We start from the raw sequence: 26884 nt of genomic DNA on the forward strand, positions 1-26884 counted from the left end.
GTGAAATGCAAACCAAAACCACAATGAGATACCAATTCACATCCACGAGGATGACTATCAAAAAAGCAGAAAGTATCAACTGCTGGCCAGGATGCAGGGATACTGGAGTGGTCTTGCGCTGCTGGGGGGGATGTAAGATGCGGCAGTTGCTATGAAAAACAGATTAAACGTTCCTCAAAAAGTTAAACACAGCGTTACTGTATGATCCAGGAATTCCAGTAGAAAGCAGGTACTCAAACATTTTCTTGTAGCCCCTCATTCACAGAGCACCATTCACAACAGCCAGAAGGTGGGAACAACCCAAATGTCCATCAACAGACGAATAAATATAGTATACATGTGTCATGGAATACTATTCGACCGTAAAAAAGGAATAAAATTCTGTTGGATGATACAGCATAGATGAACCTAGAATGCATTACACTAAGAGAGATAAGCCAGACACAAAAGGACAAAATACTGTCCAATTCCTGTTTATGAGGTATGTAGACTAGCCTAATTTCTTGAGACGGAAGTTGGAATAAAGGTTACCAGGGACTGGGAGAGGAGGAATAGGGAGCTATTATTTAGCTGGTAGAGTTTCTGTTTCGAATGGTGAGAAAGTTCTAGAAATGACAGTGGTGATGGTTGCACAGCACTGTGAATGTTCCTAATGCCACTGAGTACTTAAATGACAACTTTTATGTTACGGGTATTTCACCACAACGTGAAGAAAGAATGAATCATAATGACTAAAAACATCAAAGAAATTACAGAAAAAGATAAAAGGTTCCTTTGTTTGATTCTTATTCTATGCATGCTGCCTCTCCTTCAACTTATTGATGGCTCCAGTTGGAAGGGACAGGATTATAGCTGCAAACTGAATTTGAATCTGAAGAGCCAGACAGCAACTTAAACTGACCTCCCTACCCAAGTCCAATCGTGTGACAGATTCAATACAGCATCCGAGCACTGGGAGAGCACCTTATGTTATTTGAGAAGTTGTATCTTAAGCTGAAACCTCGTCATTAGTCCCTACCTGCTGGCCCTATATAAGGTAATAGAAAGCACACACTGGTCTCTGCCCTGGTCCCTGGCACAGACCTCCAGAAACACTTGGTAAATCCCTAAGTGATAAGTACACTGGGAGCACCCTGTTTTATATAATATTTGGTCTCTGACATGGTCCCTCAAACAGAGCTCCTGAAACCCTTGTAAATTCCTGGGTGACAGGAGTGTCTTTTGTTCCCAGCAGGTGACTCTGGGTGGGCACCCGGATGAGGGCTGGTCACCGGAACAACAAGCACAGGATTAGAAGGCTGGAATTTTCAGAGTCCCCCACCCCCTGACTCCTGGCCCCATTCTCCAGAAAGAGGAGAGGGCCCAGAAACAGAGTTAATAACTGATCACGTCTACATGAAGATGCCTCCACAAAATCCCTGGAGAGCTTCATACAGGTGAACACGTCCACCCCAGGAAGGGGATGACCCCACACCCCGACCCCACAGGGACAGAGGCTCCTGCACTCAGGACCGCCCCAGGCCTTGCCCAATGCACCTCGTCACCTGTGTATCTGTATCCTTCATCACACCCCTTAATAAACTGGTAAGCCCACTGCTTCCCCGACTTCTGTGAGCTGCTCTGGCAAGGTAATCAAACCTGAGGCGGGGGTTATGAGAGCCTCCGATTTCCGGTGGAAAACCTGAGGACAGAAATCAGACAGAGGCGGTGGGTAACCTGGGGACCTATTACTGGCTGTTGGCATCTGAAGTGTGGTGGGACTGAGCCCTTAACCTGTGCGATGATCTGACACTGTCTCCAGGCAGACAGGGTCAGAACTGAGTTAAACTGTGGGACGCCCAGATGGTGTCAAGAAGAACTGCTTGGCAGGGGAAAACCCACCTACATTTGGTGACCAGAAGTAGAGTTCCGTATAAGAATGAAGTAGACACATAAGACAGAAACAGGAGGAACAGGTTCCTTCACTGCAGAAGCAGGAAATGTCCACAGGTCTTTCCTGGACACCCTAGTGCAAGCCGTGAAGCTACACAGAATAAAACTTTCTCTTCTTCAACAAAACACACCCTCGCCATATGTAAAGTTTGTGCATCCTACAGTCCTTCCCCTAAGCGAGATATCCCCAGTTCTTCCGGGCATTTTTATATGGTTTGTTTCCGTAGCTTTGCCCATTTTCATAACCTCCCCTGACTCTCTTCCAGTTTAAAATGCTTAACCCAAGCTGAATATAATCTATATGCGAACTTCATCTGATTATTCTGATTAACACACTCTAATGCTGGTAAGCTTTTGGCATCTACAGTATACAATTGCCTTGTTAATAGAAACTTTTCATTTTGGGTTTCACATCACTGCAGCCTGTGAGGAAAACACTTTTATTTACAAGCAATAATTATCCCTAGTAGAGAAATTAGAAAAATAAAGGAAAACGATTTTGCAATAAAATTAATTTATAAAAATCCGTCTTAAAAACAAAATGGGCTACTTGACCTATGGTTTTATGAGGTGTCTTTCACTTAATTCTCACTCAACAATTTATCGTGGATACTTTCAAATGACAATAAATTCCTATCTCTATATCCCATTCTTAATAGGTAAGGAACAAATTTTTTTTTTTTGGAATTTACCTAGTCACGACTCATTTTAAAAGCAGCTTTATTGAGATATAATTAAATCACCACAGTCAATTTTAGAACATTTTCATCATTTCAAAAAGAAACATTCAGCTCTCTCTCCCTACACCTCCACCTTCTACTCTAGTCCCTCTAGAATCTACTTTCTACCATGAATCTACTTTCTGTCTCTGCAGATTTTCCTATTGTGGACATACAAACAGACTCAAACACATGGCCTTTTGTGTCTGGTTCATGTCACTTAGCAAAGTGCTTTCAAGTTCCCTCCATAAGGCAGCACGCATCCATCAGTGTTCATTTCTTTTCATAGCTGAATGATATGCCTTTGCATGGACCTACCACATTTTGTTTATCCATTTTCCTGTTGATGGATCCAGTCATCTGTTTCCACCTTTTGGATATTAGGAACAATCCTGCTGTGAACATCCCTGTACATGTTTTTACAGGGAGATATGCTTTCATTTCTCACTGTACACATACAGGGGAGTGAAACTGCTAGGACACATGGCGACTCTATGCTTAGTCATCTGAGGAACTGAAGGCTTTCCAAGGTGCCTGCACTACCAGTGTATGAGGGCTCCAATTTCCCCACACCCCCAACAATCATCATGATTTGACTTTTTGAACCCAGCCATCCCAGTGAAGTGGGTGTGAAGCTGTATTTCACTGTGGTTTGGTTTGCATTTCCCTGAATGACTAACGATGTCAGGCACGCGTTCACGTACTTGTTGGCCGTTTGTACATCTTTGGAGGAATGCCTATTCTGACCCTTTGCCCATTTATTAACTGTGTTATTTGTCTTTTTGTTACAGAGTTTTGAGTTCTCTATCTATTCAGACATAAGGGCCTATGTCTGAAATATTTCAGATCAGACATGTGATCTGAAATATTTTCTCCCATTCAGTGAACTGACTTCATTGCCTTGATGACGGTCTTTGAAGCAAAAAAAAGTTGTTACTTTTGATGAATTCCAATTTATCTATTTTCTTTTGTTGATCATGCTTGTGGCATCATATCAATTTCCATGATTTACTCCTAGAGTTTTATACTTTTAGTTCTTACATTTAAATCTTTGATCCATCTTGAGTTAATTTTTGTACATGATATAGTCAACTTTATTCTTCTGCATGTAGGTAACCTTGTCCCAACATCATTTGTTGAACTCTTTCCCTACTAAGAGGTGTTGGTGCCACTGTCAAAAACCAGCCTACCACAGAGGTATAGGATGACCCATTTCTGAATCTTGATTCTGTTGTATCAATATATCAGCTATCCTTCTCAATGAACAATCTAATAAGTGCGCTTCTGTTTTCTTCTTCAACCCACTTGCTAATAGACATGAGTAGAACAAGCTCAAAGGTCAGAGCCCTACAAAAATTCAGTGTCCTGTTTTGGTATACATTAAAACATAATCAGTACTCCTGGGAATGACTTGTCAATCAGTTATAAACTCAGCAGATAGTAAATCTGCTATCTTCTGGTCATCAGTTCCCCACTATGCCCACAAGTGCATCACCAAGTACCGTGTAAGTATTCTACTGAAATCAACATAATGTCACCCTAATTCAGAAACTAACCATGCAGACGTAAAAGAGAACGCTCACACCCTGTTCAATAATCCTTTCTTAATTTTTAGAAGAAACGAAAAGATCTGTAGTTTTTGGAATTAATCTCTTTTCTATTTTATACTTTTTTGCTCATTTCTGTTTTCAGTGATACATATGAAATTAACCTCTATTTGTCAGTATTTACATTTCTAGTTTATTACCTTGTCTCTTGTACTGGCATATAGACATCTGAGATCTTTATTATTCCTGATTCTACAACAGTAACTTTAATTCTAATCTTAAGTCCCTCTACACTGTCCAAGGTATTTTTTGGCCCCAGGTTTTTTCATTTAAACATGAAAATATATTTGCGCCTATTGTATCAACTGCAAGTTGATGAGTTCAATTATGAAAATCACATGTTAAAACTGTGACAGTCCAACAGAAAATATTAACATTTCATTCAAAATATGGATGACAGATTTAAATTTTTTCTGACTGGACAACGTTGATGACAGGAAAACAAAATACCTTAATACGTATTCACAGTCACTGAAGTCTAGCACTTCCTTTTCACATTAAGTATTGACCATTACTAGACACAGTCAGTCAGTTGCCCTTGGAAATATGCATTATCTCAATTCTTTTGTCCTTTAGTCTCACCTGAAAAGTGCATATACCAGGGTAGCAATCAAAGCGAGACTGACCACAACCGCCACGAGTACTTGGTCACTTACTCCTTCTATGACTGAATCATCATCCAGTTTCAAACTTTGAACTTCACCTTGATATTTGGCCATTCCAGGTCTAAAAGGAAAAGAAACAAGATGAAAATTACAAACAGTACAGTGAAAATGAAATATATCCATTAAAAACAACACAAATGTAGCTGACCTCTTTTAGTGCCCACTTGCAGTAGGTTGCATTAGAAGATAACTCCAGCAGTGAGTTTTTTGGTTTTTTTTTTAATTATTAAAGAATAGGACTTCCCTGCTGGTCTACTGGTTAAAAATCCGCCTGCCAATGCAGAAGACAGAGGTCCGATCTTTGATCTGGGAAGATCCCAGCCATCGCAGGGCAACTAAGTCCGTTGAGCCACAACTACTGAGCCCGTGAGCCTAGGGCCCGTGCTCTGCAACGAGAGTAGCCTGCGCTTGCTGCAACCAGAGAAAGCCCGCATGCAGCAATGAAGGCCCAGCATCGACAAAAATAGAGTAAAAATTAAAAAGTGTTAAGGAATAAAGGGCATTCCTCACGCCCAGGGGCTCTTTCCTTACTCCTGAACATCACATGCATTCCCCATGTAGATCACACCCCATCCTGTCCCTCACGGCACTGAATGAGAATCATGGAATGTACCAGCATGGACAGGGAAGGAAAGACACTGTCTGCTTCTGCAAACGTTCCTGCCCTACCTGGCATGCTGTCCTGTACACAGCAGGACCTAACAAACAGGAGCGACTTACCTTACTTACGGTGTTGGTAATTTGAAAAGTTAAAAGACCATAGAACACACAGCCTTTGATAGCTATCCTGAGACTACTTGAATTAATAAAAATTCTGGTGCTTGGAAAACTACTGGTCTCAGCTGGGACTAAGCTCAGCTTATAGTTCAGAATTCTGTGACCTGCTTGGCAGTCAGAATGACTCTCAGGTTGAATTTCCTTATGAAGAGACAAGGCAACATACAAAAGGATCCTTCCCAGTTGAGAAAGTTATCACTCAACTGGAGGAAAATAATACCCGATTTCTGTAAGTATGAGGGAAATTAGCCAGACCACATCAGAGTCCAAATATCACAGGTAATTCCTATTTCTTTCAGATGACAAACACTGAAGTTACTTAAAATCTCATAAGACACCGAAAGGGAAATAAAGGCAATAAATATTCAATGACAAAAACTAATACAATTATGTAAAGTTTAAAAATAAAATAAAATTAAAAAAAAAAAAAAAATAAATAAAATCCTCTATGTGTATAATGTACTGCCCTGAAAATAGCTTTATTCAATGGCATCATTAATCAGGTGAGTTTCTGTTCAAAGGAAACTTTGAGTGTGAAAGTCTTAACACTTTAGAAAAGGACCTGAAAAACTAGTAAGAAAATGAATGACCTCTCACGGAAGAAACTTAAGCAAACAAACAGATCAAAGACAGCTATCATCGGCTTTACACATAGTAATGGCCTGATGCATCAGGAACTTTCTAATGACAGGTTTTGAGTAATCTTAATGAAAGCACACACCAGGAACTCAGAGAAGGAGTTTTCACCTCAGGATTTTATTCAAAAGAACACTCAGATGAACAGCCAACTGAAGAAAACAGCCTCCAACAATCTCAGGGTGGCCACGCGGACAATTTAGATTTGTATTATGGCCAGGTTTCCTCTGTTTAAACTGAGATGCTGGGCCGTGTCAGAAGTCCTAAGGGCATGAGGATGACTCACATCTGCTCAGAGATAAGCAAATGTTATCCCACGTCAAGATTCCCAGCCTCTAATTACTCAATCAGGTTGCTAGGATTCTCTCATATGCTGTACATGTAGGGAGTTTATTACTTTGTACTTAAAAAAAAAAATGGGTTGCATTTGTTTCTGTATTCTTCCAGGTGTAATCAGTGATAAGGTGACTAAATCCTACTGTATAAACTATATATATATATATTTGTGTGTATACACACACACACAATATATTCCTTTTTTATTGGAGTATAATGCTTTATGATGTTGTGTCAGTTTCTGCTGTACAATCATGTGACTCAGCCATAGGTATACCTATATCCCCTCCCTCTTTCCCCTTGAGCCTCCCTCCTCCACCCCCATCCCCCTCCTCTAGGTCATCACAAAGCCCCGGGATCAGCCGGGCTATACGGCAGGTTTGCCAATAACTGTTTTACACACGGCAGTGTATGTATGTCAAGCCCAATCTCCCACATCCCACCCTTCCCTATAACTGAATCGCTTTGCTGTGCCCCTGAAACTAACGTTGACATTGCAAATCAACTACACTTTTCAATAAAAATATATGCACACACTCTACTGAATAAATATATGACTTCTACCAGTGCCACCCTTAAGATTCTGCTTTCTTCACATTTTCGAGAGCTCAGAGATCCAGGATACTTTGAGTGTTGCAGGATCATGCAATGTTATTTGCACCATCTTCTAGCAAAAGTGTCCAATGTTGTTGAAACGAAGAGTCACTTTTTATTTCCACAAATTCTAGTGTCACTGAAGAAGGTGCCTGGGCTGAGAGAGGGTGGGAAGGGCAGAGACAGCTGGGAAGTTTCACAGAGGAACCTGTGGTCCTTTCGGCTGCGTTTCCTCGCCATGTGGAAACACCAGCCCTCGCACGGACAACTGCTAGCGGTGTCTGATCGGCTTGTTGGGGGTTTCAATAGTTAACTTCCGCCAGCAGTCTCTTATCATCAAAGTCAAAAAAGGACCTGTAGGAGTTAGTGGCTCAGCAATGAGGTATTGATCCACCACTTCAGTTTGGAAAGAGGCATTACAGGGGATAAACAATAAAAAGAAATAAAATCATCTACTTGAAGAGATGACTTGGAAATGAGTTCCAACGTCAACCTGAACTCCAGTCCTCCAGGTTCTACTGGCCCGAGACAAAACAGTACTTCTGACTGTAACTGAGGGCGCGGGTTCTCAGCTCGAGCCCAGGCACCATGAGGAGGCATGGAGGCCCAGAGTTCGGCTCCAATTCTGCTGTCACTTAAATCTCTCAGGACCGCTCATTTTCTGCAAAAGGAAAAGGCTGGGATTTGAGGATTTCTTAATTTCCTTTTACCACCACACTTCTCTGAATCGGAGTTTTTTTGGAATTAAAAAATAAATAAATAAAAGGCAGGAAAGGTAAACAGCAAAGGTTAAAACGCTTACAAGTGGGCAGCTGGCCTGGGAGAGCCAGATTCGTATCTTTCCCAGGATAAAATTCTACAGTCTGAATTCTTTGCCAGGATGTATTACTTTAATAATAAACACAAAGGCCAGTGCCTGCTTCCTCCCTTCAGGGATGAAAGTTAGGCTTCACTGCTCAAAGATTTAAGACGTCTACCATTCTTTCCAAGCACCTTAGAGACTGCTGGTTTCCAGGAGGTGGGCACCTTCTGAAGACCTCAGTGACAGGCACGACAGGGCCTCGCACTAAACGCACTACTTGCTTGAAACCCCAAGGAAAGGGTATGAAATTTATAAAACACGGTATCTCATCTATTTCATAGGATCCTGCTAAATGAAAACAAGTGATCAGTACTCTGTCTTAAACTATTTGAGATTTACAGAAACAAAACACATCGATCTTGGGAATGGTGTTGGTAACTGATAGAAGAGGAACTGATTTCCGCACTGGCTTCATTACTGCTTAGCTGGCCAAGGATTATCGAGTAGCTTAATATATTGAAGAAAAACGAGTTTCGCAGTCAGACAACTGCGTACTCGTGCAAAATCTGGGTCTCAGCTTCCTCATAAGTAAAATACGTAAAAGTAACAAACTATGTTGAACTTTTTTGGCAAAAAAAAAAAAACAAAACAACACACTTGTTTTGTGGAGTTGATGAGATAATAGGTAAAACATGTGGCATGTTGGCAGGCTCTCAATAAATGGAAGCTACGATACTTTGATTACTATTATTAACCATCTTCAATGAGTCCATGGAACCATGATAAAACTTAGCCACGCCTTCCCCACAACTGCACTGAGCAGCATCCCAAGCCCTCTTTAATCAGAGCTCTAAGTATGTGTTTCTTGGGGGGACTGGATAAATTTGGCACATTGCCACGAAGGACAGCACCGTGTTTACGTGAAGCTGATAAAACAGCTGTAGATGAGAACTAGCTTCCAAGGAACCAGAGAAAGAGAGCTAAGACAAGGCCCACTTGATTCCCTTTGATCTTTTCCAAAGCTTTCAGGAAAAAAACAACACAGACAAACAAAGGAAGTGTAGGAAATTCCATAACTTCAAAGGAGAAAACTCAATGTCTTTTTACCCAAATTCATGTAGAAACATGGCTTTTGCAGACAAGTACTCACATGCAAGAAGTTTTTAATATGATTTCCTTCATGGAGGGAAACTGCAGCTACCGAACGGAACGCTCAAGAACACATCACGCACAAGTGCATTGTGGGTGAGCCCTCAAACCTGAGACCTGGGAGGCCGAGGTCAAAGGCCTGAGAAAGGGAGCAGGTGGAGCAAAGATGCTCACGCGGGACAGGCCTTCCAGAAAGGATCCACATTCCAAGAAAGGCTGCACAGGAGGGCAAACCAACTTGCTGACTTCACTTGCCTAACAAGGCAGACGGTCACTTAACAGCGCCAGGGAGCCTACAGATATAACCTAGCTCAGAATGTAGAAACTCTGGTTCCACAAAGGTCCAGAGGCACCAACAGAGGAAACAAGGGCGGGTGAGGTACATTTTATCACTTCTAAAAGTTTCTCTGCCTTTAAAATAAAATGCTGTAGGGGAGAATATTTAAAACACCGCTGAGAAGACTTCCGGTAAGATTTTCTACATTCACAAAATGAAAAATCTGATAACCGGTACTCTGAAAAGCATCACTAAAAACTCAATGCTGAGACTTCCCTGGTGGTCCAGTGATTAAGAATTTGCCTTGCAATACAGGGGATGCTGGTTCAATCCCTGGTCAGGGAACTAAGACCCTACAGGCCGCAGGGCAACTAACACAACCTACTGAGCACACGTGCCATAACTAGAGATCCTGCTTGCCTCAACAAGATTCCCTGTGCTGCAGCTAAAACCTGATGCAGCCAAATATACATATGTGGAAAACAAACAAACAAACAAACCCAATGGTGTCTTGGCAGTTCCGAAAGCTCAATGACAAAACCTAATCTTAATGGGTAAAGGGAGCTCCAAAACCTAGTTTTAATGAGAAAAGGGGGCTCCAGGAACCGCAAACCAAAGAAAGGTGTGTGCTGGGAAGCTAATTTTGCTGCACCACAGATAAAAGTCTGGCATCATGCAGTAAAGTTATGCATACCCTATACCTCAAAAATTCTAGGATTCAAAGGCATCTATTCCCCCCAAAAACTTACACGTGGCACCAGTCTATAGAGATAAGAATGTTAGAGCACTGTTCTTAGCCGCAAACTACAAGTGCAAAATTTGCCCAACGACAGTAGCGTGGACAGACGGTTATATTCATAGAGTGAAGTACTAGACAGCGGTGAAAACTACCTATGGATCTACACAAACTTACTAGGAACGAAAAGCCACGAAATGACACACACAATTTCGCAGAAGTTCAAAAGCAGGCAGAGTAAAAACGGCGTGGTCTAGGTATGCAGACGTCGGTGGGAAAGCTATAAAGAAAAAGCAAGAAAGTGAATATCACAGAAGTCAGTGGACGGAGGAGGGAAGGTGCTCAGAAAAGGAACAGGAGGTGGGGGAGGCAATGCTGTTTTTTTCACCTGTTTATTACTAACTAGTCTTTAGGCACGCACGCTGTGCGTGCACTTCCCTGCACACGGTGTCTCGCCTAATGATTCATCGGTAACGCTGCAGAGGGTGCATGCTCAGGAACGGGGCGGGGGGTGGGGGTGAAGGCCAGTCCCCTGGCCACTGGGCAAGGAGGGCCAGGCCGCGGTGCTCCGGGGGGGGTGGGGAGGACCGGCGGCACCACGCTCCCCCAACCCCGCCGCACCCCCCCCAGTCCCCTGCCTCCCGGGGCCCCGAGGTCCGCGCGCCCCGAGCTCGCCACGTCGGCCGTCCGGCGCGGGCGCCCGGGGCCTCCCGCCGTCCCGCCCGGGCCCGGGGCCCCGCCGGCGCTCAGCCGCGCGTACCTCTGCAGCGCCGGGGACGCCTGGTAGCTCCCGGCGACCGAGGCGCGGAGTGTTTCCGGGGCCGCCCGCCGCCCCCGCGGCACCACTGGCCGCGGCCCCCGCCTCCTCCTCCTCCCGCGGGCCGGGGCGCGGGCGCGGCGCACGCGCGCTGCGCGCTTCCGTGCGCGGGGGCGGCCGGCGGGCGGCAGGCAGGCTGGGCCGTGCGCGGCGCGGGCCGGCGGGCGGGGCGCGGGCCGGGCGAGGCGGCGGCGGCGCGCCGGTGACGCTGCGGGAGCCGCGGCGGCCTCCAGCGCCGGGCGGAGTCGGCGGCCGCGCGGAGGACGCAGCCCGGGCCGCGCCGCGGGCCTTCAGGCGGGGCGGGGCGGCCGGAGCCGCGGCGGGAAGATGTTCAACGTGGAGACCCTGGAGCGGGCGGAGCTGTGCGAGAGCCTCCTCACTTGGGTAGGTGGGCGACGCGCTCCGGAGGGGGGCCCCAGACCTCCGCCAGGCCGCCGTCCCGGGGTACCCCCCCCCCCACCCCGCGCCCGGCCGGCGCTGCCGTCACATCCGGGGAGCGGAGCCCCCGGTGCTGGGCGGAGGCCCGGGGCGGCCGCGGGGACTGGGGGTGGGGGGGCTCCCGGGACCCCGGCCCGAAGCTCCCGCCTTTGTTGTCACGCTGGCAGGACGGCGCAGCCCCGGGCGGGGCGGGGCGCGGGGAGGCGGGCAGGGGGGCTTCCACGGAGGCCCATTCCGGGCATCCGGGAGGAAGGGAGAGGCGCTCGGGATGGAAATAAACCGCAAGGCTGGGGGATCTGGGCGTCAGTAGTGGGAGTCGACATTTGCGGAGGGCTTGGTGGGGAGCGCCACGCTGTGGCATTCTCAATTTTCAATTATTAAATGTTGATGAAAATTCTTACATGTGCCTATAAAGGTGTTCCGTTCTCACGCCAAAAACCGTGCCTGTAGCAGCCTTTTCCACAGCTGGACATTAACACCCAAGCTTGTGTGTTTCTCCTAAGTGTGTTGTCAGTACCTGGGGTGTGCGTGTGCGTGTGTGTGTATATCTGCAGAGCCACGGGATAAACCCGGTACTTCTTTTGGGGAGAGTTCGTTTCACTCACTACTAAAAAACGTTAAATATCTCTTTTAGTATCACTTTTAGAATGAAGCACTAATATATTTATGGAGGTGACTACAGCGTATGTATTAATGCTCAAGGTAAGAAACAGATGCCAAACGGATTATATTTAGCGGTGCCTTGGGTGATGAGCTTGGATTGTGGACTTGAGTCTCCTACGTGGGGGGGGGACCTTCGAGTGGAAGGGTTACTGGGGCACTGCCCTAGGCTGGTTGTAACAAATGTAGTGAAAATCGTCTGAGATTGTCATAATTTGTCTTTCATCACAGATCAAGTTGTGTTTTCTGAAACAATATGTACCGCGATAGAGGGGTCTGTTTTAGTGACTTTTGCATGAGGCCGTTCTTGGAATTTCAAATTGTTTGCAGTAGTATATAGTTCACACAGCTTACAGCTAGAGTGAGGTGCAACTTCACGTGGGGAAATGGGTTTCACGGCCGTATTTTAGGGCAGAGACAAAGCTGATAAGGTGCATAATGTGGCCAGAGTTTGACTGGGAGGACAGAGATAAAGGAAAGAATCACCACATTCTTTGATTTTGTGGAAGGACTGGATTTGGCAGAGGTTGTAAACAGAAGGTGGGGGATCTGAAAATGAGCATTTTTGGTCTGTACCTCCCTCAGTGCTAGAAAGAAAAAAGCCAAGAGGGCAAAGATGAAGAAAGGTATTAAATCTGAAATAGGGCTACATTGTTTAAAGTTTGGAAAGACAAGTCAGGGAGAAAAGGTGTGTTTGAAGGGCATCTGCCAAAAGGCGGTGATCAGTGCAGTGATTCGGGTGAGAAGTGCTAGTAAAAGTAACAGAGGAAGAATCACAGAGGGAAGTTTGAAGGGGTGCTAACAAAAGCACGTCATGGCAGCATCTGTTTAAAATGTGGTAAGTTGTTAAGAAAATGGAGATCATCAAGGTGATCAGCTCCACAGAGTGGTCAAAGGATCTGGCTTTGTAGAAAACAGCCTTTTTGAAATTTCACTGGAAGGTCATCAAGGAAAGTTTCTAGGGGGAAGGTAAGAGATTATCAATGACAAAACTGGAGGGCAGAGTCCAAACAAAGATAATCAATTCTAAGACTTGGAAACATTTTTAAAACATTGTACGTTGAATCCTTTCCAAGTAAAGTTGAGTTTAACGCTGGGTTTGTTCTTCTAGTTGTTATTAAAAATGTGGAAAATGTCTGAAGTAGCTGATAATGTGCATTTACTCCAGTAGCTCCCCTCCTGACTGAAGGCCGGATTAATGCCAAAGACAATTCCAAAATGAAAAGTGAGGAAAGAAAATGTATACTGTACATTCCTCAGAAAAGACTGCCCCCCACATTTGAAATAATCTGCTCTATTTTGTATGAAGTTCTAGCCAACCTGGTTGTGCAATTGCTCTGCGCACAGCAGGTGAAAAGGTAACCGCCCCACTCAGCAAGATGCAGGCACTTGTCAGTGACACAGAAGACCCGAGAGCTGGAAGTTCAGCCTAGGTCAGGCAGTCCTTGAGCTTCATATATGGCTACAGTCTCCACATTCAATCACTGAAGATTGTAACTATGGTCCTGAATATCAAATAAGAGCTTATTTTCACTCCGCAGCATTTAGATTGAGACTAGAGGTATATAGTACATATTAGAAGTTCTTCCACCAGAAATAGTTGAACTAATGCAGAAAACTAAGATCATGGCATCTGGTCCCATCACTTCATAGGAAATAGATGGGGAAACAGTGGAAACAGTGTCAGACTTTTATTTTGGGGGGCTCCAAAATCACTGCAGATGGTGATTGCAGCCATGAAATTAAAAGACGCTTACTCCTTGGAAGGAAAGTTATGACCAACCTAGATAGCATATTCAAAAGCAGAGACATTATTTTGCCAACAAAGGTCCGTCTAGTCAAGGCTATGGTTTTTCCAGTGGTCATGTATGGATGTGAGAGTTGGACTGTGAAGAAAGCTGAGCACCGAAAAATTGATGCTTTTGAACTGTGGTGTTGGAGAAGACTCTTGCGAGTCCCTTGGACTTCAAGGAGATCCAGCCAGTCCATCCTGAAGGAGACCACTCCTGGGTGTTCATTGGAAGGACTGATGCTGAGGCTGAAACTCCAGTACTTTGGCCACGTCATGCGAAGAGTTGACTCATTGGAAAAGACTCTGATGCTGGGAGGGATTGAGGGCAGGAGGAGAAGGGGACGACAGAGGATGAGATGGCTGGATGGCGTCACAGACTTGATGGACATGAGTTTGGGTGAACTCCAGGAGTTGGTGATGGACAGGGAGGCCTGGCGTGCTTCGATTCATGGGGTCGCAAAGAGTCGGACACAACTGAGTGACTGAACTGAACTGAATAGCATCAAGGCACTTGAAAGGATAACTTTAGCCACCTGTACAGAATTCATGTCTGTGGGACGTCTGATTGCCCCAAATGCTGGCTAAATTCACTGTTGTATCAGAGGTTAGCCCCAGAACCAAAAGTTCCACATTTTTGTTGAAAGAGCAATGTTTGTTAAGAGACAAAGTATCATCCTACCTAGGAAAATAGTTGCAGCTTAAATTCAGAATCAAAGTGGATGCATCAAGCAAGTTCAGCAGGACGTGCTGGAAAATTTCTACTCTCTCTGTCTCCCCACCCTCTTGAGTCAAAATGCACTCTTACCTGTTAGAAAAAGTCTGCCCTACCTAGTACACCTATCAGGCCTCCTTTCTCAAGCAGTGCAGGAAACGATTGCTCTTTCCTAGGGTTAAGAGAGTGAAAAACCAGAGTCAAGAATGCCCCCAATTAATGGCAGGAGGCTAAGTGAACAGGAACCATCCCCACACAGTGACATCAACACACCCTTGTGAATTTTCCCGTGCAGTGGCCTGTGAAACGGCGCACCGGCGCTTACAGTTAGGAAGGGTGTGTTTCTGTGGTGCTCTCTCCCCCGTTCCACTCGCTCTGCCCTTCTAACTCTGTTCTGCTTACCATTGGTGTCCTCTACTGGAGGAATAAAGGAGTCAGATGTACAAAAAGGCATAGTTTTTAAAAGCTTTAACTTTCTTATTTTTTTTTCCTAAGTAGAGGGCCAGTTTAACCTGTTTAGAGTATAGGTTCTGAAATTTGACCACCCGGGTTCAAATCCTGACTTGGCTGCATACTAACTGTGGGTAACTTTGGACGCGGAACTTTACCTGTGTTCAGATTGTATTCAGGGTGACACTGACAAGTGTTTCCTATGCATTTAGTATGGATCAACATAATTGCAGGGCTCATCAAACTACTGGTTGCCAGGTCCGGATTCCAGAGCCTGTAATTCGGGAGGGCTGGGCTAGGATCTGCTACTCTGCATTTCCAACAGGTTTCCAGGTGGTGCTGTTAGTGACCTGAGCCCCCACGCTGAGAACCACTGCTCCAGAGCAGGGTTTGTTAGCCTTAGCATTGTGGCCAGTCGGGACTGGATCACGTTGGTCGTGGGCACTGCCCTGTGCTTCCCGTAGGAGGTTTAATAGTAAAAGCATCCCTGGTCTGTACCTCCTGGATACCAATAGCTCCCACTCAGTTGTTACAACTAGAAATTTCTCATAGGGAGCAAGATCTCTCCCGGTTGAGAACCACTGCTGTGGAGACAGTCATTCCAGGTGAGCTCAAGCTTTCCCCTTCTCATGATTTTGTGGGGGTGGTGAGGTGGAGCTCCGGTTGGTGTTAATAGAGCTTCTTGGAATTAAAAGAGAGGTTATGACCCTTGAGGCAGAGTTTCATGCCCTAATGTGGTTGCCTGCAATTACCTTTAAATTTTAGTCTACTACTATCCTGAAACACCCTGCAGATGTTAACTCAAGAGTTTACGAGAACTGGTAGGTGACAGATTTTTTTTTTTTTTTAAATAAAATACCCATACCACAAAGTTCTTTTGAGGTGCACAATTCAGTGCTCTTTGGTGTGATCACAGATTGTGCAACCATCACTGCTGTCTAATTCCAAGTACATTTTTATCGCGTTGGAAGGGAATTCTGCAGAGAGAGTCTGTCTGGGACTTGCATTTACTTTTATGTCAAGGCAGAGATGGACACCCTCACTAGCAGCTAAAAAACCTCAAGAGCCAACTCAGAAAATAATTGTTTGGAAGCCACATTTAAAAAACTAAAATGAAAATAGTTTTAAGTCCCACGAGAGAAACAGATAGAGTCTTACAAGTAAATTACTTGCATTATTGAATTGCTTGCTTTATTGAGTTTTTTTCTTCTGATTGCCCAGTGGCAGTTTTCTGATCTTTCATCCTTTGCATTTGGTAGTGCTTTGGATCAGAAGGCTCCACCTGCCAAACTGGTGCCCTAGCACAGAAGATTATTTGGTGAACTTGTTAAAAATAGACTCTCAGTCCTCTCCAACTTCCCAGTTGATTGAGTGTACACCCAGGTCTGGGAATTACTGCTTAAGGCTTTTACAGGTACCTAATGTCCATCTGTTTTCTTGTTCATTCTTAAAGATCCCCTCCAGAAGCTATTTCTCCCAATTCCAAGGTTGAAAAGCTGGTGTTACGAGAGGTAAAATGGCATACCCGAGGTCACACGGCCAGCAAATTAGGCACAAACCTGGAGATGGAGTTAGTTCTTTTGTTTTTTGAGGGGAGGGGGACAGCCACGCGGCAGGTGGGATCCTTTTTCCCCAACTAGGGATCAGACCCGTGCCCCCTGCTTTGGAAGCGTGGAGTCTTAGCCACTGGACTGCCAGCGGAGTCGCTGGAGTTACTGTGTACCTTCCGAGCGTGCTCAGGGAGAGGTCTTCTGGGTCAGGCTGGGGGTCAGGAGATGAGTGAGGTGTGCACTCGCCCGCTGCTCTTTTTTATTCTAAGCCTGCAAGAAAGAAATGTATTCAGCAACTGTAGGATGACAGTGTGGACTTAGTTCTTTTTAAACTAGTCAATACATTGTTACCACCACATTATCATTGAGAAGGCGGCCGGCGAGGGTGTGGAGTAAAATTCAGTGTCATTTCCTACAGGTGATGTTTATCAGGTCCATTTATTCATTTACTAACAATACATTGAGCCTCTGCCACCCATAAGGTTAATGTCGGGGGGCCTGACAGGCCCTCTTTCATCACCTCTCCCAAATAGACATCCGAGTGAAAACCACTCGCTACGCAATCTTTTAACTCATTTCCTTAGTTCCCGCCGTGTAACCATCTCCACCAATCAGGCTTTGCGGAAAATGTGAAGAAGCTGCTGACTGCACTTCTTCATCATTCTTGGTTTAAAGATTTGATAGATGGCACGGCGCAGAGACGTGGACACTGCCCCGCTGTGGGACAGTGGATTGCTGCAGCATTTATCACGGGCAGCTTGGCGATATTTATTGGAAACTTTGAAAGGTTCGCACACTTTGGTCCAGCAAATTCACTTTTAGGAATATGACCCTGTAAGTAAAACGTATTGAAGGCAGGTGGTCCGCTGAACATTGTTTGCAGTGTTTCCAAGGTCGTTACCTGGTTTGACCTCAGCTGTGTTAACATGCAGTCAAGGCTATGGTTTTTCCGGTAGTCATGTATGAATGTGAGAGTTGAACCATAAAGAAAGCTGAGCACCGAAGAATTGATGCTTTTGAACTGTGGTGTTGGAGAAGACTTGAGAGTCCCTTGGACTGCAAGGAGATCCAACCAGTCTATCCTAAAGGAAATCAGTCCTGAATATTCGTTGGCAGGATTGATGCTGAAGCTCCAATACTTTGGCCACCTGATGTGAAGAACTGACTCACTGGATAAGACCCTGATGCTGGGAAAGATTGAAGGCAGGAGGAGAAGGGGATGACAGAGGATGATATGCTTGGATGGCATCACTAACTTGATGGACATGAGTGTGAGCAAGCTCTGGGAGTTGGTGATGGACAGAGAAGCCTGGTGTGGTGCAGTCCGTGAGGTTGCAAAGAGTTGGACACAACTGAGTGACTGAACTGAATTGAACTGTGTTAACATATAAACCTGTTATGTTAACACAGGCCTCCCTGCCTCCTCCATGCAGGCCTTTCTTCGTGCTGCTGCTGCTGCAATCCTTGTACTATGCAGATGGCTCAGCCTCCCTCTCCTGCCTAGAATCCTTTGCCTGTTCCCGTTGCTCTGAGGATAAAGTCCTAACGTGGCTTGTGAGGATCTGCAGGATGGTGCTTCCTTCTTTAACCGCGTCTTCCACCATTTACCCTCTTCCCTGTTCTATCCTCTGATGCCCGTACTCTTCCGTTTTACTAACCTATAAACTGCGGAGCACAGCCTTTATCTGTTCTCAGAGATTATTTCTTTCCAAGTCCTGGTTGCAGTACTGAGTAGAATCATTGTTGGCTCAGCGTGTTATCTTGCTCAGAAATAACAAGTGTGGCTACTGATTCTCAGCTATATCATGTTGTAATTCATGATATGTTTCAAATCAAAGTGAATTGAGAATATAACCCAGCTGTAGCTGTGATTTCTACATATGTAGAAAGCTGTTTTGGTTCTTTCTTTTTTCTGGCTGCGCTCCTTGCAGCATGCAAGATCCTGGATCCCCAGCCAGGGATGAGATCCGTGCCCCTAGCAGTGGACGTGCAGAGTCTTAACCCCTGGGCCACCAGGAAGTCCCCCGTGATACGTTGGTTCTGAGTGAAAGAAATCTCAGCTTGGCAAGATGTAAAGAAGGGATGGATCTCGCATCACAGGAGGCTCTGAGGTTTAGTTTGGTGGCTCAATTTTGGCCTGCAGGACCGCATTCTTCCTGTTCCTCTTCTCTGCCATTTACTGCATTGGCCTCATCCTAACAGTCACAAGATGCCTGCTCATGGCCATTGAGGCCGCCAGCATCCTTATTCACACCAGGGGAGGTTGGCTTTCCCTCCCTGGAAGCCCACGTAAGCCTCTGTCTGCGTCCGTTTGGTCCAGATTGTCTTTGCCTGAGCGCCCGTGAGCCGGTCACTGGCAGAGGGAATGCAGGTGTCCTGACTCTCTTAGGTGATTATCTCTGAGGATGCTGAATGCGGGGAAGCTGCCCAGACTCTGCCACAGTTCCTTTTACCAAAAGGAAAAAATTTCACTGCAGCCTGCAGGAAATTCCCCATAAGGGAAAACATTTCTTACTGTTCTGCTGTTTTTTTTTTAAAGACAGATCTTTATTTAAAACTCCAATCCGCCCAGCTTAGCATTTTCCACCAGCTCAGGGAGCAGAGACCTTCACAGGCTTCCCAGTCTTCTGCTGAGACGCTGCCTTCCTTCGTGGGAGCCTTTGCAGCAGCCGATGCTGCCCTTTTAGATGTTTGCTTAGCCTTTTTTGCTTCCTTGGTGGCCCTGCCAGTTTCTTCTCATTGAGGCTTCTGAAGTTCAGGTTCTGATTTCCTCTTGGCCATCACATCAGCAAGAGATGCACCCGCTTCAGCCGTCTGGAATTTGAGTGCACGGCAGGGTCTTTTCTTCTGACCGTCCCTTTCTGTGCTTGCTTCTGTAGAGGACAGTCCAGTTGATCTGACGAGGATTCCTCTCGGAGAGGAATGCCAGCTCACATTTTGCATCAAGAAACTGGAAAACCTTCCCATCGGTCCAGGCATAGCGCCCCCCATGCCCTGGGTAGATCTTGAACCCCCTGAAATGGCCCAGCTCCACCTTCAGGACGGCTAATGCCGGGAAGAAGGAAAGATCTGTTCTGCTTTTTTAAAATGTATTCACCTCCAAGATGAGGTAAAGAAGCCTGAGAATTCTGCTGTATGGTTAACCGTGAAATCTTTCTTTTCTCCCTCTCTCTTTTCTTTTTCCCCCCTTTTTTTCCAGATCCAGACATTTAACGTGGACGCACCATGCCAGACCGTGGAAGATTTAACGAATGGGGTTGTGATGGCCCAGGTTCTTCAAAAGATGTAAGCACAAATCGCTTTATCTTGTTCAGTGTTATGCACATGGATATTATTAGATGGAAAACATGGACCAAAAAATAAAGTGTTGGCGTGACCCACGAGTTGCCTGTAGACTGAGAACCGAGAGGCACGTGTGGTTTTGGTGGTCTGTGCTTGTTTCAGCTGCAGGGTGGTTAAGGCTGCAGTCGTTACAGTGCTCCAGCAGTTTGGAATTCTTCATGTGTTTTTTCAGCAAGTGCGGCAGACAGTTTCATGTTAGCATCCCAATTTTGCCATTCTAGAACGCTCTTAAGAGGCTTCCTCTTTCTGTAGGACTCTGCCCAGATGTCTCCTCAGCAAGGTTTATACTTTTATATTTTATAAATATGTTTCCTTTATAAAATAAAGGAAAGGCATGCCCCATGTTCTGTGTCCCTGTTAACCTTCTGTGTGCTTCTAGAGGTAGGCAGCACTATCTCATATGCCATGTATTTGGCTTGTTTGTTATCTGCTGCCTGTGGAGACACACACACACACACACACACACTCTTAAGCTCCACTTGGAGGTGGGAGGTTTCTTTCGTTCATTGCTGTATCCTGGCACCTAAGGCAGTACCTGGTTTTGGAGTAAGCCATCTGAAAATGCCCTTCTTTGTGGATCCAAAATAGTCAAATGTCAGCATCTCTGTTGGTTCTGCCTGGATCGTGGGTGCTCTGTTTACTGACTAATGGAAGGAGTGAGATACTCGTTTGAGATATGTGATATAAAATAATCCCAGTTCTTTCCTTCTGAGCACTTGGAAAGCATAATAATAAAATTGATATTATCAGGTTGTCTTGAACTTTTGACCTAGGAATTTTCAAGTAAAGGATTACCTGTGAATTTATGATGTCATTAGGTGTGACGTGATCTGGGGGACACGGTTGTCTATTGAAGCCTGAGACAGTGAGAGATTTGCCTGTGACTTGCTGAGGTTTCCTGCAGCCTGGTTGAGGACCGGTGTCATCACTGAAGGCTTCTTGCTGTTGCTCGCCTTGCAGGGAGCGGTGTAGAGCTGCTCGTCTGAGAAGCAACTCAGACGCCTGCATTTTGGGGAATCTGCCTGCCTTTCACGTTAGGGGTCCGTGCCTGAGAACTATAGCTTGCCGTCTTCTGCACTCACATGGCACATCCCTCCTGATACACAGGCGTGTAGGCTTTTTGGTGGCACTCAAGGAGGCTTGCCTAAAACCTGACCAGCCCTGGTTCTAGCGCTGAGAAGAGTGGGCTTGTGATTTCCACGGTCACCTGTAAGTGGTGCCCTGATAGCGCTTTAAACAGTCTTGAGGGTTTCACTCAAATTCTTAATAAGAATTATTTGTGGGCAAGTGGGCATAGCTACGTGAGCTTTCCAAGTCGGTGTTATTAAATGAGTTTTTTGTTTAAGTTACTTTGGGTAGGATTTCTCTCAATTGTAGAAACCAGGAGAAAGCCTGTTTGTACATATTATTTTACCAAACCAAGATCATAACATACATGATGTTCTGCCAAGTGGTTGTTCTAATTTACTGTAGTCTTGTATATGTATTTCTCATCAAGATTTCACTCTGTTTTCTCAAAATGAATCCCTTTTTTTCATTTTGTTGTGGTATAACACAGACCAAAAAGCATACTAAAAAAAAGGTGACAAATTTATGTGTATGTTTGTATGTATTGTATGCATGGATGTGCGCACACATTGGTGTGACCACCACCCGGTAGAACTGTATAACGTTTCAGGCTCCCTGATGGTTCCCCGCGTGCCCTTCCGTAATCAATACCCCTTGTCTCCAAGATAGCCATGATTCTGAGTTCCACACCATCCTTATTACAATTGAAATCTTACAGTTGATACCCTTTTGTGTCTGATTATTTCAACATAACGTCTTCATGACTTATCCATGTTGTTCTGTATTATCTGTTTTAAATAATTGCATCATACAGCTTCACAGAAGCTTCCTCCTCTGTCAGTTTGATATTTCCTGAACAGCTACTCTGTGTCCAGCGCTGGTGACACAAGGGGGAAGCACAGACCGCAGGGTAACTGCGTTCAGAGAGTTCATAACCTGCAGAGAAACGGATTTTTAAATAACTATGGAAACAAACTTGCTAATATAATAAGCGCTGCAGAGAAAGTTGTGAACGTTTCAAAGTTAGCAGGCAACTCTGCAGAGCTCGCATTCAGAAGAGTCCAAGAGGAAGATGTCCATTTGGGTGTCTCTCAATGGAAGCCGTGAGCGTGGATTATTACATAGCTCAGGGAAGAATATGGAGTAAGAAGAACACATGTGTACATGAAGCCTTGAAGACCTTCGATGTTCAGCTGCTGGTCAGAACATCTTCCAGCAGAGGGACCAGGACAACCCCAGGAACGCCTGCGAAATGTGGATGCCCAGAGAAAGGGCAGGTCTCTTCATTTGTTTGAGCCGAGCAGTAAAAAACTGGATCTTTTCTGTTGTTTCAGTAGAAATTTTATCAAATATATTCATAGTATCCTTATTGTTAGTACAACTTATTTTTCTCTCTCCTCTTTTAAGTCATTTTCTGCTCATCTGCTTTTCTGCTTCCAGCATCTTGTTGCTGCATTCTCTCTTGCTGTTTGCCCATGTAGGTTCACCTCTCTCTGTTTTTTGTTTTTAATCAGTAGACTTTGTTTTTTGGAGCAATTTTAGTTTCACAGCAAAACTGAGTGGAAAAAAGTTTCAGTATGAGACGATGAGAAAGTCCTGGAGGTGGATGGTGGTGATGGTCGGACTACAGTGTGAACGTACTTAATGGTCTGAATGATAAATCATACGTATATTTTACTACAATAAGAGAAGCTTGTAAAAACTGAGCCAGTGGTCTGGTGAGTCGCCACCTGCTCCGTGCCGCACCCCACACAGACCCCCCCCGCTGTCAGAGTCCCCACAGCGCGGGACGTTTGTTACCATTGCTGAGCCTGCGTGGAAGCATTGTCATCACCCAGCCCCCAGTTTACGACAGCGTTCACTCCATGTCGTACACTCGAATTTCATTACAGCGCAGAGACTAGCATCTGCCCTGAAAATCCCAGAGCTCTGCCTAGTCACCCCCCACCCCCCAGTCACGGATCTTTTTATTGTCTCCACTGTTTGGCCTTTTCCGGTCACACAGGATATAGACTGACTTCTTTCACTTAATAATGCGCATTTACGATTCCTCCTTGTCTCTTCCTGGCTCGCCCGTTCATTTCTTTTGAGGACTTACCCCTCCTTTTTTAAATAGCTTTGTTGAAATCAAAGTGACGTGCATTGAATTGCACATTTGTAGAGTAGAATTTGATGGGTTTTGTTTTTTTTTTTTAACTGGTGGAGATGCCCAGGAAACTGTCAAGATAATGAGCATATCAATTACTTCAAAAGATTTTTCTCAGCCCCTCCTTCCAGCACCCCCCACCCCACCCTTCCACATCCCCAGGGCAACCATGGATTTGCTTTTTGTCAGTTAATTTGCATTTTATAGAGAGTTATGTAAATAGGCTCATAGTATGTTTTGCCTTTAGAGGGAGAGGTGGTGGCTTCCTTTAGTGCAACACAATCAGAGGTTCATCCGTATTGTTGCCCGTATTACTGGAGTGCATGCGTGTTCCATTGTACAGGCACACTAATCCATCCCTCTACTCCTGGGCTACTGTAGTCCGGGCTGTTACAGATAGAGTGAGGCTCTGTTAGCATCACAGTCGATAACAAATGCTGTGAGCATTGGTGTCCCCATCTTTGTATGGACATACACTTCGATTTCTCTTGGGCAAAATTCCATGTAAGGGTGAAATGACTGGTTGTATGTTTAACGTTCAAGAAGCTGCCAATTTGTTTCTGAAGTGAGTGCACCACGCACATTTCCACAAGCAGTGTGTGAGTCTTCCGGTTGCCCCACGGCCTCAGCAACACTTGCTGAAGCTGGTGTTTTTCATTATAGCCATTCTAATGGCTGTCTAGGGGTGCATCACTGTGGGGTTTGTTTGTATTTCTCTCAATACGATGACTAGTGACATTGGGCATCTTTTCGTGTGTGTGTGTATACACATGTCTATATCTCCTTTGGTGAACAGTTTGTGGTAGTCTTTTTTAAAATTTTTTAAAACTGAATATAATTGATTCACAAAGCTGTGTTAGCTTTTGGTGTACAGCAGGGTGATTCAGTTATACACATATATTTAAAATATTCTTTTCTATCAGAGTTTATTACAGTTTATTATATACAGGTCCCTGTGCCACACAGTAGGACTTTATTTTACATATGGTAATTTATATCTGCTAACCCCAAACTCCTAATGTATCTGTTGTCTACCCTCTTCCCCGTTGGTAAACGTAGGTTTGTTTTGTGTGTCTGTGTCCACTTCTGTTTACGGACAGGTTCGTTTGTGCCGTATTTTAGATCCCACGTATAAGTGATATCATACGGTATTTGTCTTTCTCTTTGACTTCCTTCACTTGGTATGATAATCTCTAGTTGTATCCATGTTGCTACAGATGGTATTATTTTCTTCTTTTTTATGGCTGAGTAATATTGCATGGTATATACGTACCACATCTTCTTTATCCATTCCTCTGTTGATGGACATGTAGGTTGCTTCCATGTCTTGGTTGTTATAAATTGTGCTGCTGTGAACATTGGGCTGTGTGTATCTTTTCCAGTTAGAGTTTTTTTTCCCCCAGATACATACCCAAGATGGGATTGCAGGATCATATGGTAGTTTTTTAAGGAACCTCCATACTCCTCGCCACAGTGGCCGCTCCAGTTTACATTCCCACTAGCAGTGTGGGAGGGTTCCCTTTTCTCTGTCCCCTCTCCCGTCTGCCTTTTTTTTGATGCTTTTATTTATTTATTAGCTGTGCTGGGTCTCTGTTGCTGTGCAGGCAGTTCTCTCGCTGCGGAGCGCAGGGGCTGCTCTTCACTGCGGTGCGTGGGCTTCTCTCTGTGGTGGCTTCCTTGTTGCGGGGCACGGGCTCTGAGGCGTGCCGGCTTCCGTCGCTGCAGCCCCTGGGCTCAGGAATCACGTCTCCCGGGCTCTAGAGCACAGACTCACTAGTTGTGGCTCATGGGCTTAGTTGCTCCGCGGCATGTGGGGTCTTCCTGGCCCAGGGATCAAACCCATGTCTCCTGCATTGGCAGGTGGATTCTTTAGCACTGAGCCAGCAGGGAAGCCCCTTTTGCCTATTTTTTTAATTGAATTGTCTCTCTTCTTGAATTTATAGTTCTTAATTCTAAATACATGTTCGCTCTCAGATGTAGGTTTTAAAATATTTTCTCCCAGCCTGAGGCTTCCCTTTTAACTTTATTAATAGTGTCTTTGCAGAGCAAATGTTTTTGAACTTTTTATTATTAAATAATTATTATTTAATAATAATTTTTTTTTAGTTCACCTGTTTTGTTTTTTAAACTGTATTAAGAAACCTTTACCAGACCCAGGGTCACTAAGATTCTCTCCTGTGTTTTCCTCTAGAAGTTTTACAGTTTCAGTGCTTCTATTTAGGTCTGTGATGCAGCTGAGCCTGGCTGGTAAAAACACCGACATGCTGGGATGCGTTATCCTGCGTTTCCCGGCGGGAACCTTTGGTCATCCGGTATCAGTGCCACCCCAGCCCTGCTGTCTCCTTCTGGGGGGCTGCCTCCGTTGTCCCGTCTGCAGACCCCCAGCCCCGCGTCCCCCCTCTCTCCTCTGATCACCTTCCAAGGTAGGGGCCATCGTACTTCTGAGAACATTGAGACACACACAGCAAAGTCTCCCTGGCATCCCCGACTCCGTCCCCCACCACCCCACTGCTGCCAGCATTTGTGTCGCCACCTTGCTGCCCGTTGCTGCCTGCGGGCTGGGCTGGGGCCCGCAGTGACGCCCACCCCTGTGGGCCCTCTGCTTCTCTCCCCTGCTCTGCGGGGTCATATCCACCAGCAGGCTTCTGTGTCTTTAAACAGACTTCGCAGGACCCTGCTCCTGTCGACCAGCACACCAGTCCTCCTCCCGGCGGAGCGTCTGTCCCGGACCACCTCCAACAACCTCTCTCACATCCACTTCCGGCAGAGTGTCCCCACCATCGTGTTGGAGCCGCTCTTGTTCGGGACATCAGTTACCTGCGTGCTGCTGATGCCGTTCTCTGTCCTCTCCTGGACCGGCAGGAACACTCCAAGGATCTCTCAGTCCTCGCCGGGACCGATGAGAGTGCTCCAGGGACAGATGCTCATCTGCTTACTGCTTCTTCCTTCTGACACTCGCTCACATTTGGCTTCCAGGGTGCTGTGGCCGGCAGGATTGCTCTCCTGTCTTGCTGGGTGGTCTGCATTTCCTGGGCTGGTCTCCCTCTCCTGTGCTCCCTCCTTGGGGTGCAGAGCCTTAGACTCAGGCCTCACCCCTCTTCCCTTCTCTTTGGTTTGCTTCACCTCTTGATGATTCATCTCACGGCCTGGAATATCATCCGTATCCCGAGATGCTCAGATTTTATCTCCAGCGTGAATCTCTCCTCTGGCAGCTGGACTTGATTTAGGCTCAACATCTCCAGTCGGATCTGAAAGGCATCTCAGAGTCATCACGTCTAAAGCTAAGCCCTGCCTTCTACCCAGACCCACTCAGTCGGACGTCCTCTAGTTTCAGTGGTTGGCATTGCTGGCCTTGAGCTGCTCAGACCTTAAAACCTCCCTCTCCGATTTCTCCACATCCCGCATCCAACCCATAGCAGATACTGATGGCTACATTTTTAAACTATCGCTAAATCTAGCCTTTAGATCTGACTTCCAGGTTATAGAGAGCTACAGAGGAAGAGGTGAAAATAACTCACGAGGAAAGGGCCAGACAAATCCAGAAAGTGGACTGTTCCGCGGGACAGTTGACTCGGTCTGTTCAGCAAGAAAGGAGTGAACAGTTCTAGATCAGAGGGCCCAGACAGACAGACACTGACCGAACACGTCGGATGGCTCTTCTTGGAAGACCTACCTTGGA

At 45.6% G+C, this 26884-nt stretch overlaps 2 protein-coding genes and 1 pseudogene across 6 annotated transcripts in view; 1 reads left to right on the forward strand and 2 right to left on the reverse strand.

Moving 5' to 3' along the window:
* Positions 1-11151, reverse strand: part of RNF170 (ring finger protein 170) — a 33539-nt gene extending 22388 nt beyond the window's left edge. The window contains exons 1-3 of one of the 3 annotated variants that reach the window (XM_061404617.1): positions 10991-11151; positions 10408-10510; positions 4841-4984 (exon numbers count right to left, since the gene is read on the reverse strand). In XM_061404617.1, coding sequence (XP_061260601.1) covers positions 4841-4977 — 137 coding nt within the window. In that variant the 5' untranslated portion in view covers positions 4978-4984; positions 10408-10510; positions 10991-11151. The remainder of the gene's footprint in view (positions 1-4840; positions 4985-10407; positions 10511-10990) is intronic. The other 2 variants (XM_061404616.1, XM_061404618.1) reach the window with 2 other exon arrangements.
* A 120-nt stretch (positions 11152-11271) lies between these two features.
* HOOK3 (hook microtubule tethering protein 3) overlaps positions 11272-26884 on the forward strand; it is an 88355-nt gene continuing 72742 nt past the window's right edge. For 2 of the 3 annotated variants that reach the window (XM_061404613.1, XM_061404614.1), the window contains exons 1-2: positions 11272-11431; positions 19849-19934. In XM_061404613.1, coding sequence (XP_061260597.1) covers positions 11375-11431; positions 19849-19934 — 143 coding nt within the window. In that variant the 5' untranslated portion in view covers positions 11272-11374. Of the gene's footprint in view, positions 11432-15651; positions 15705-19848; positions 19935-26884 lie in introns of all 3 variants that reach the window. The other variant, XM_061404615.1, reaches the window with a different exon arrangement.
* On the reverse strand, positions 19223-19722 carry LOC133239747 (large ribosomal subunit protein eL24-like; annotated as a pseudogene).

Source organism: Bos javanicus, chromosome 27 (assembly GCF_032452875.1).
Source record: "Bos javanicus breed banteng chromosome 27, ARS-OSU_banteng_1.0, whole genome shotgun sequence".
NCBI classification, from domain to species: Eukaryota; Metazoa; Chordata; class Mammalia; order Artiodactyla; family Bovidae; genus Bos; species Bos javanicus.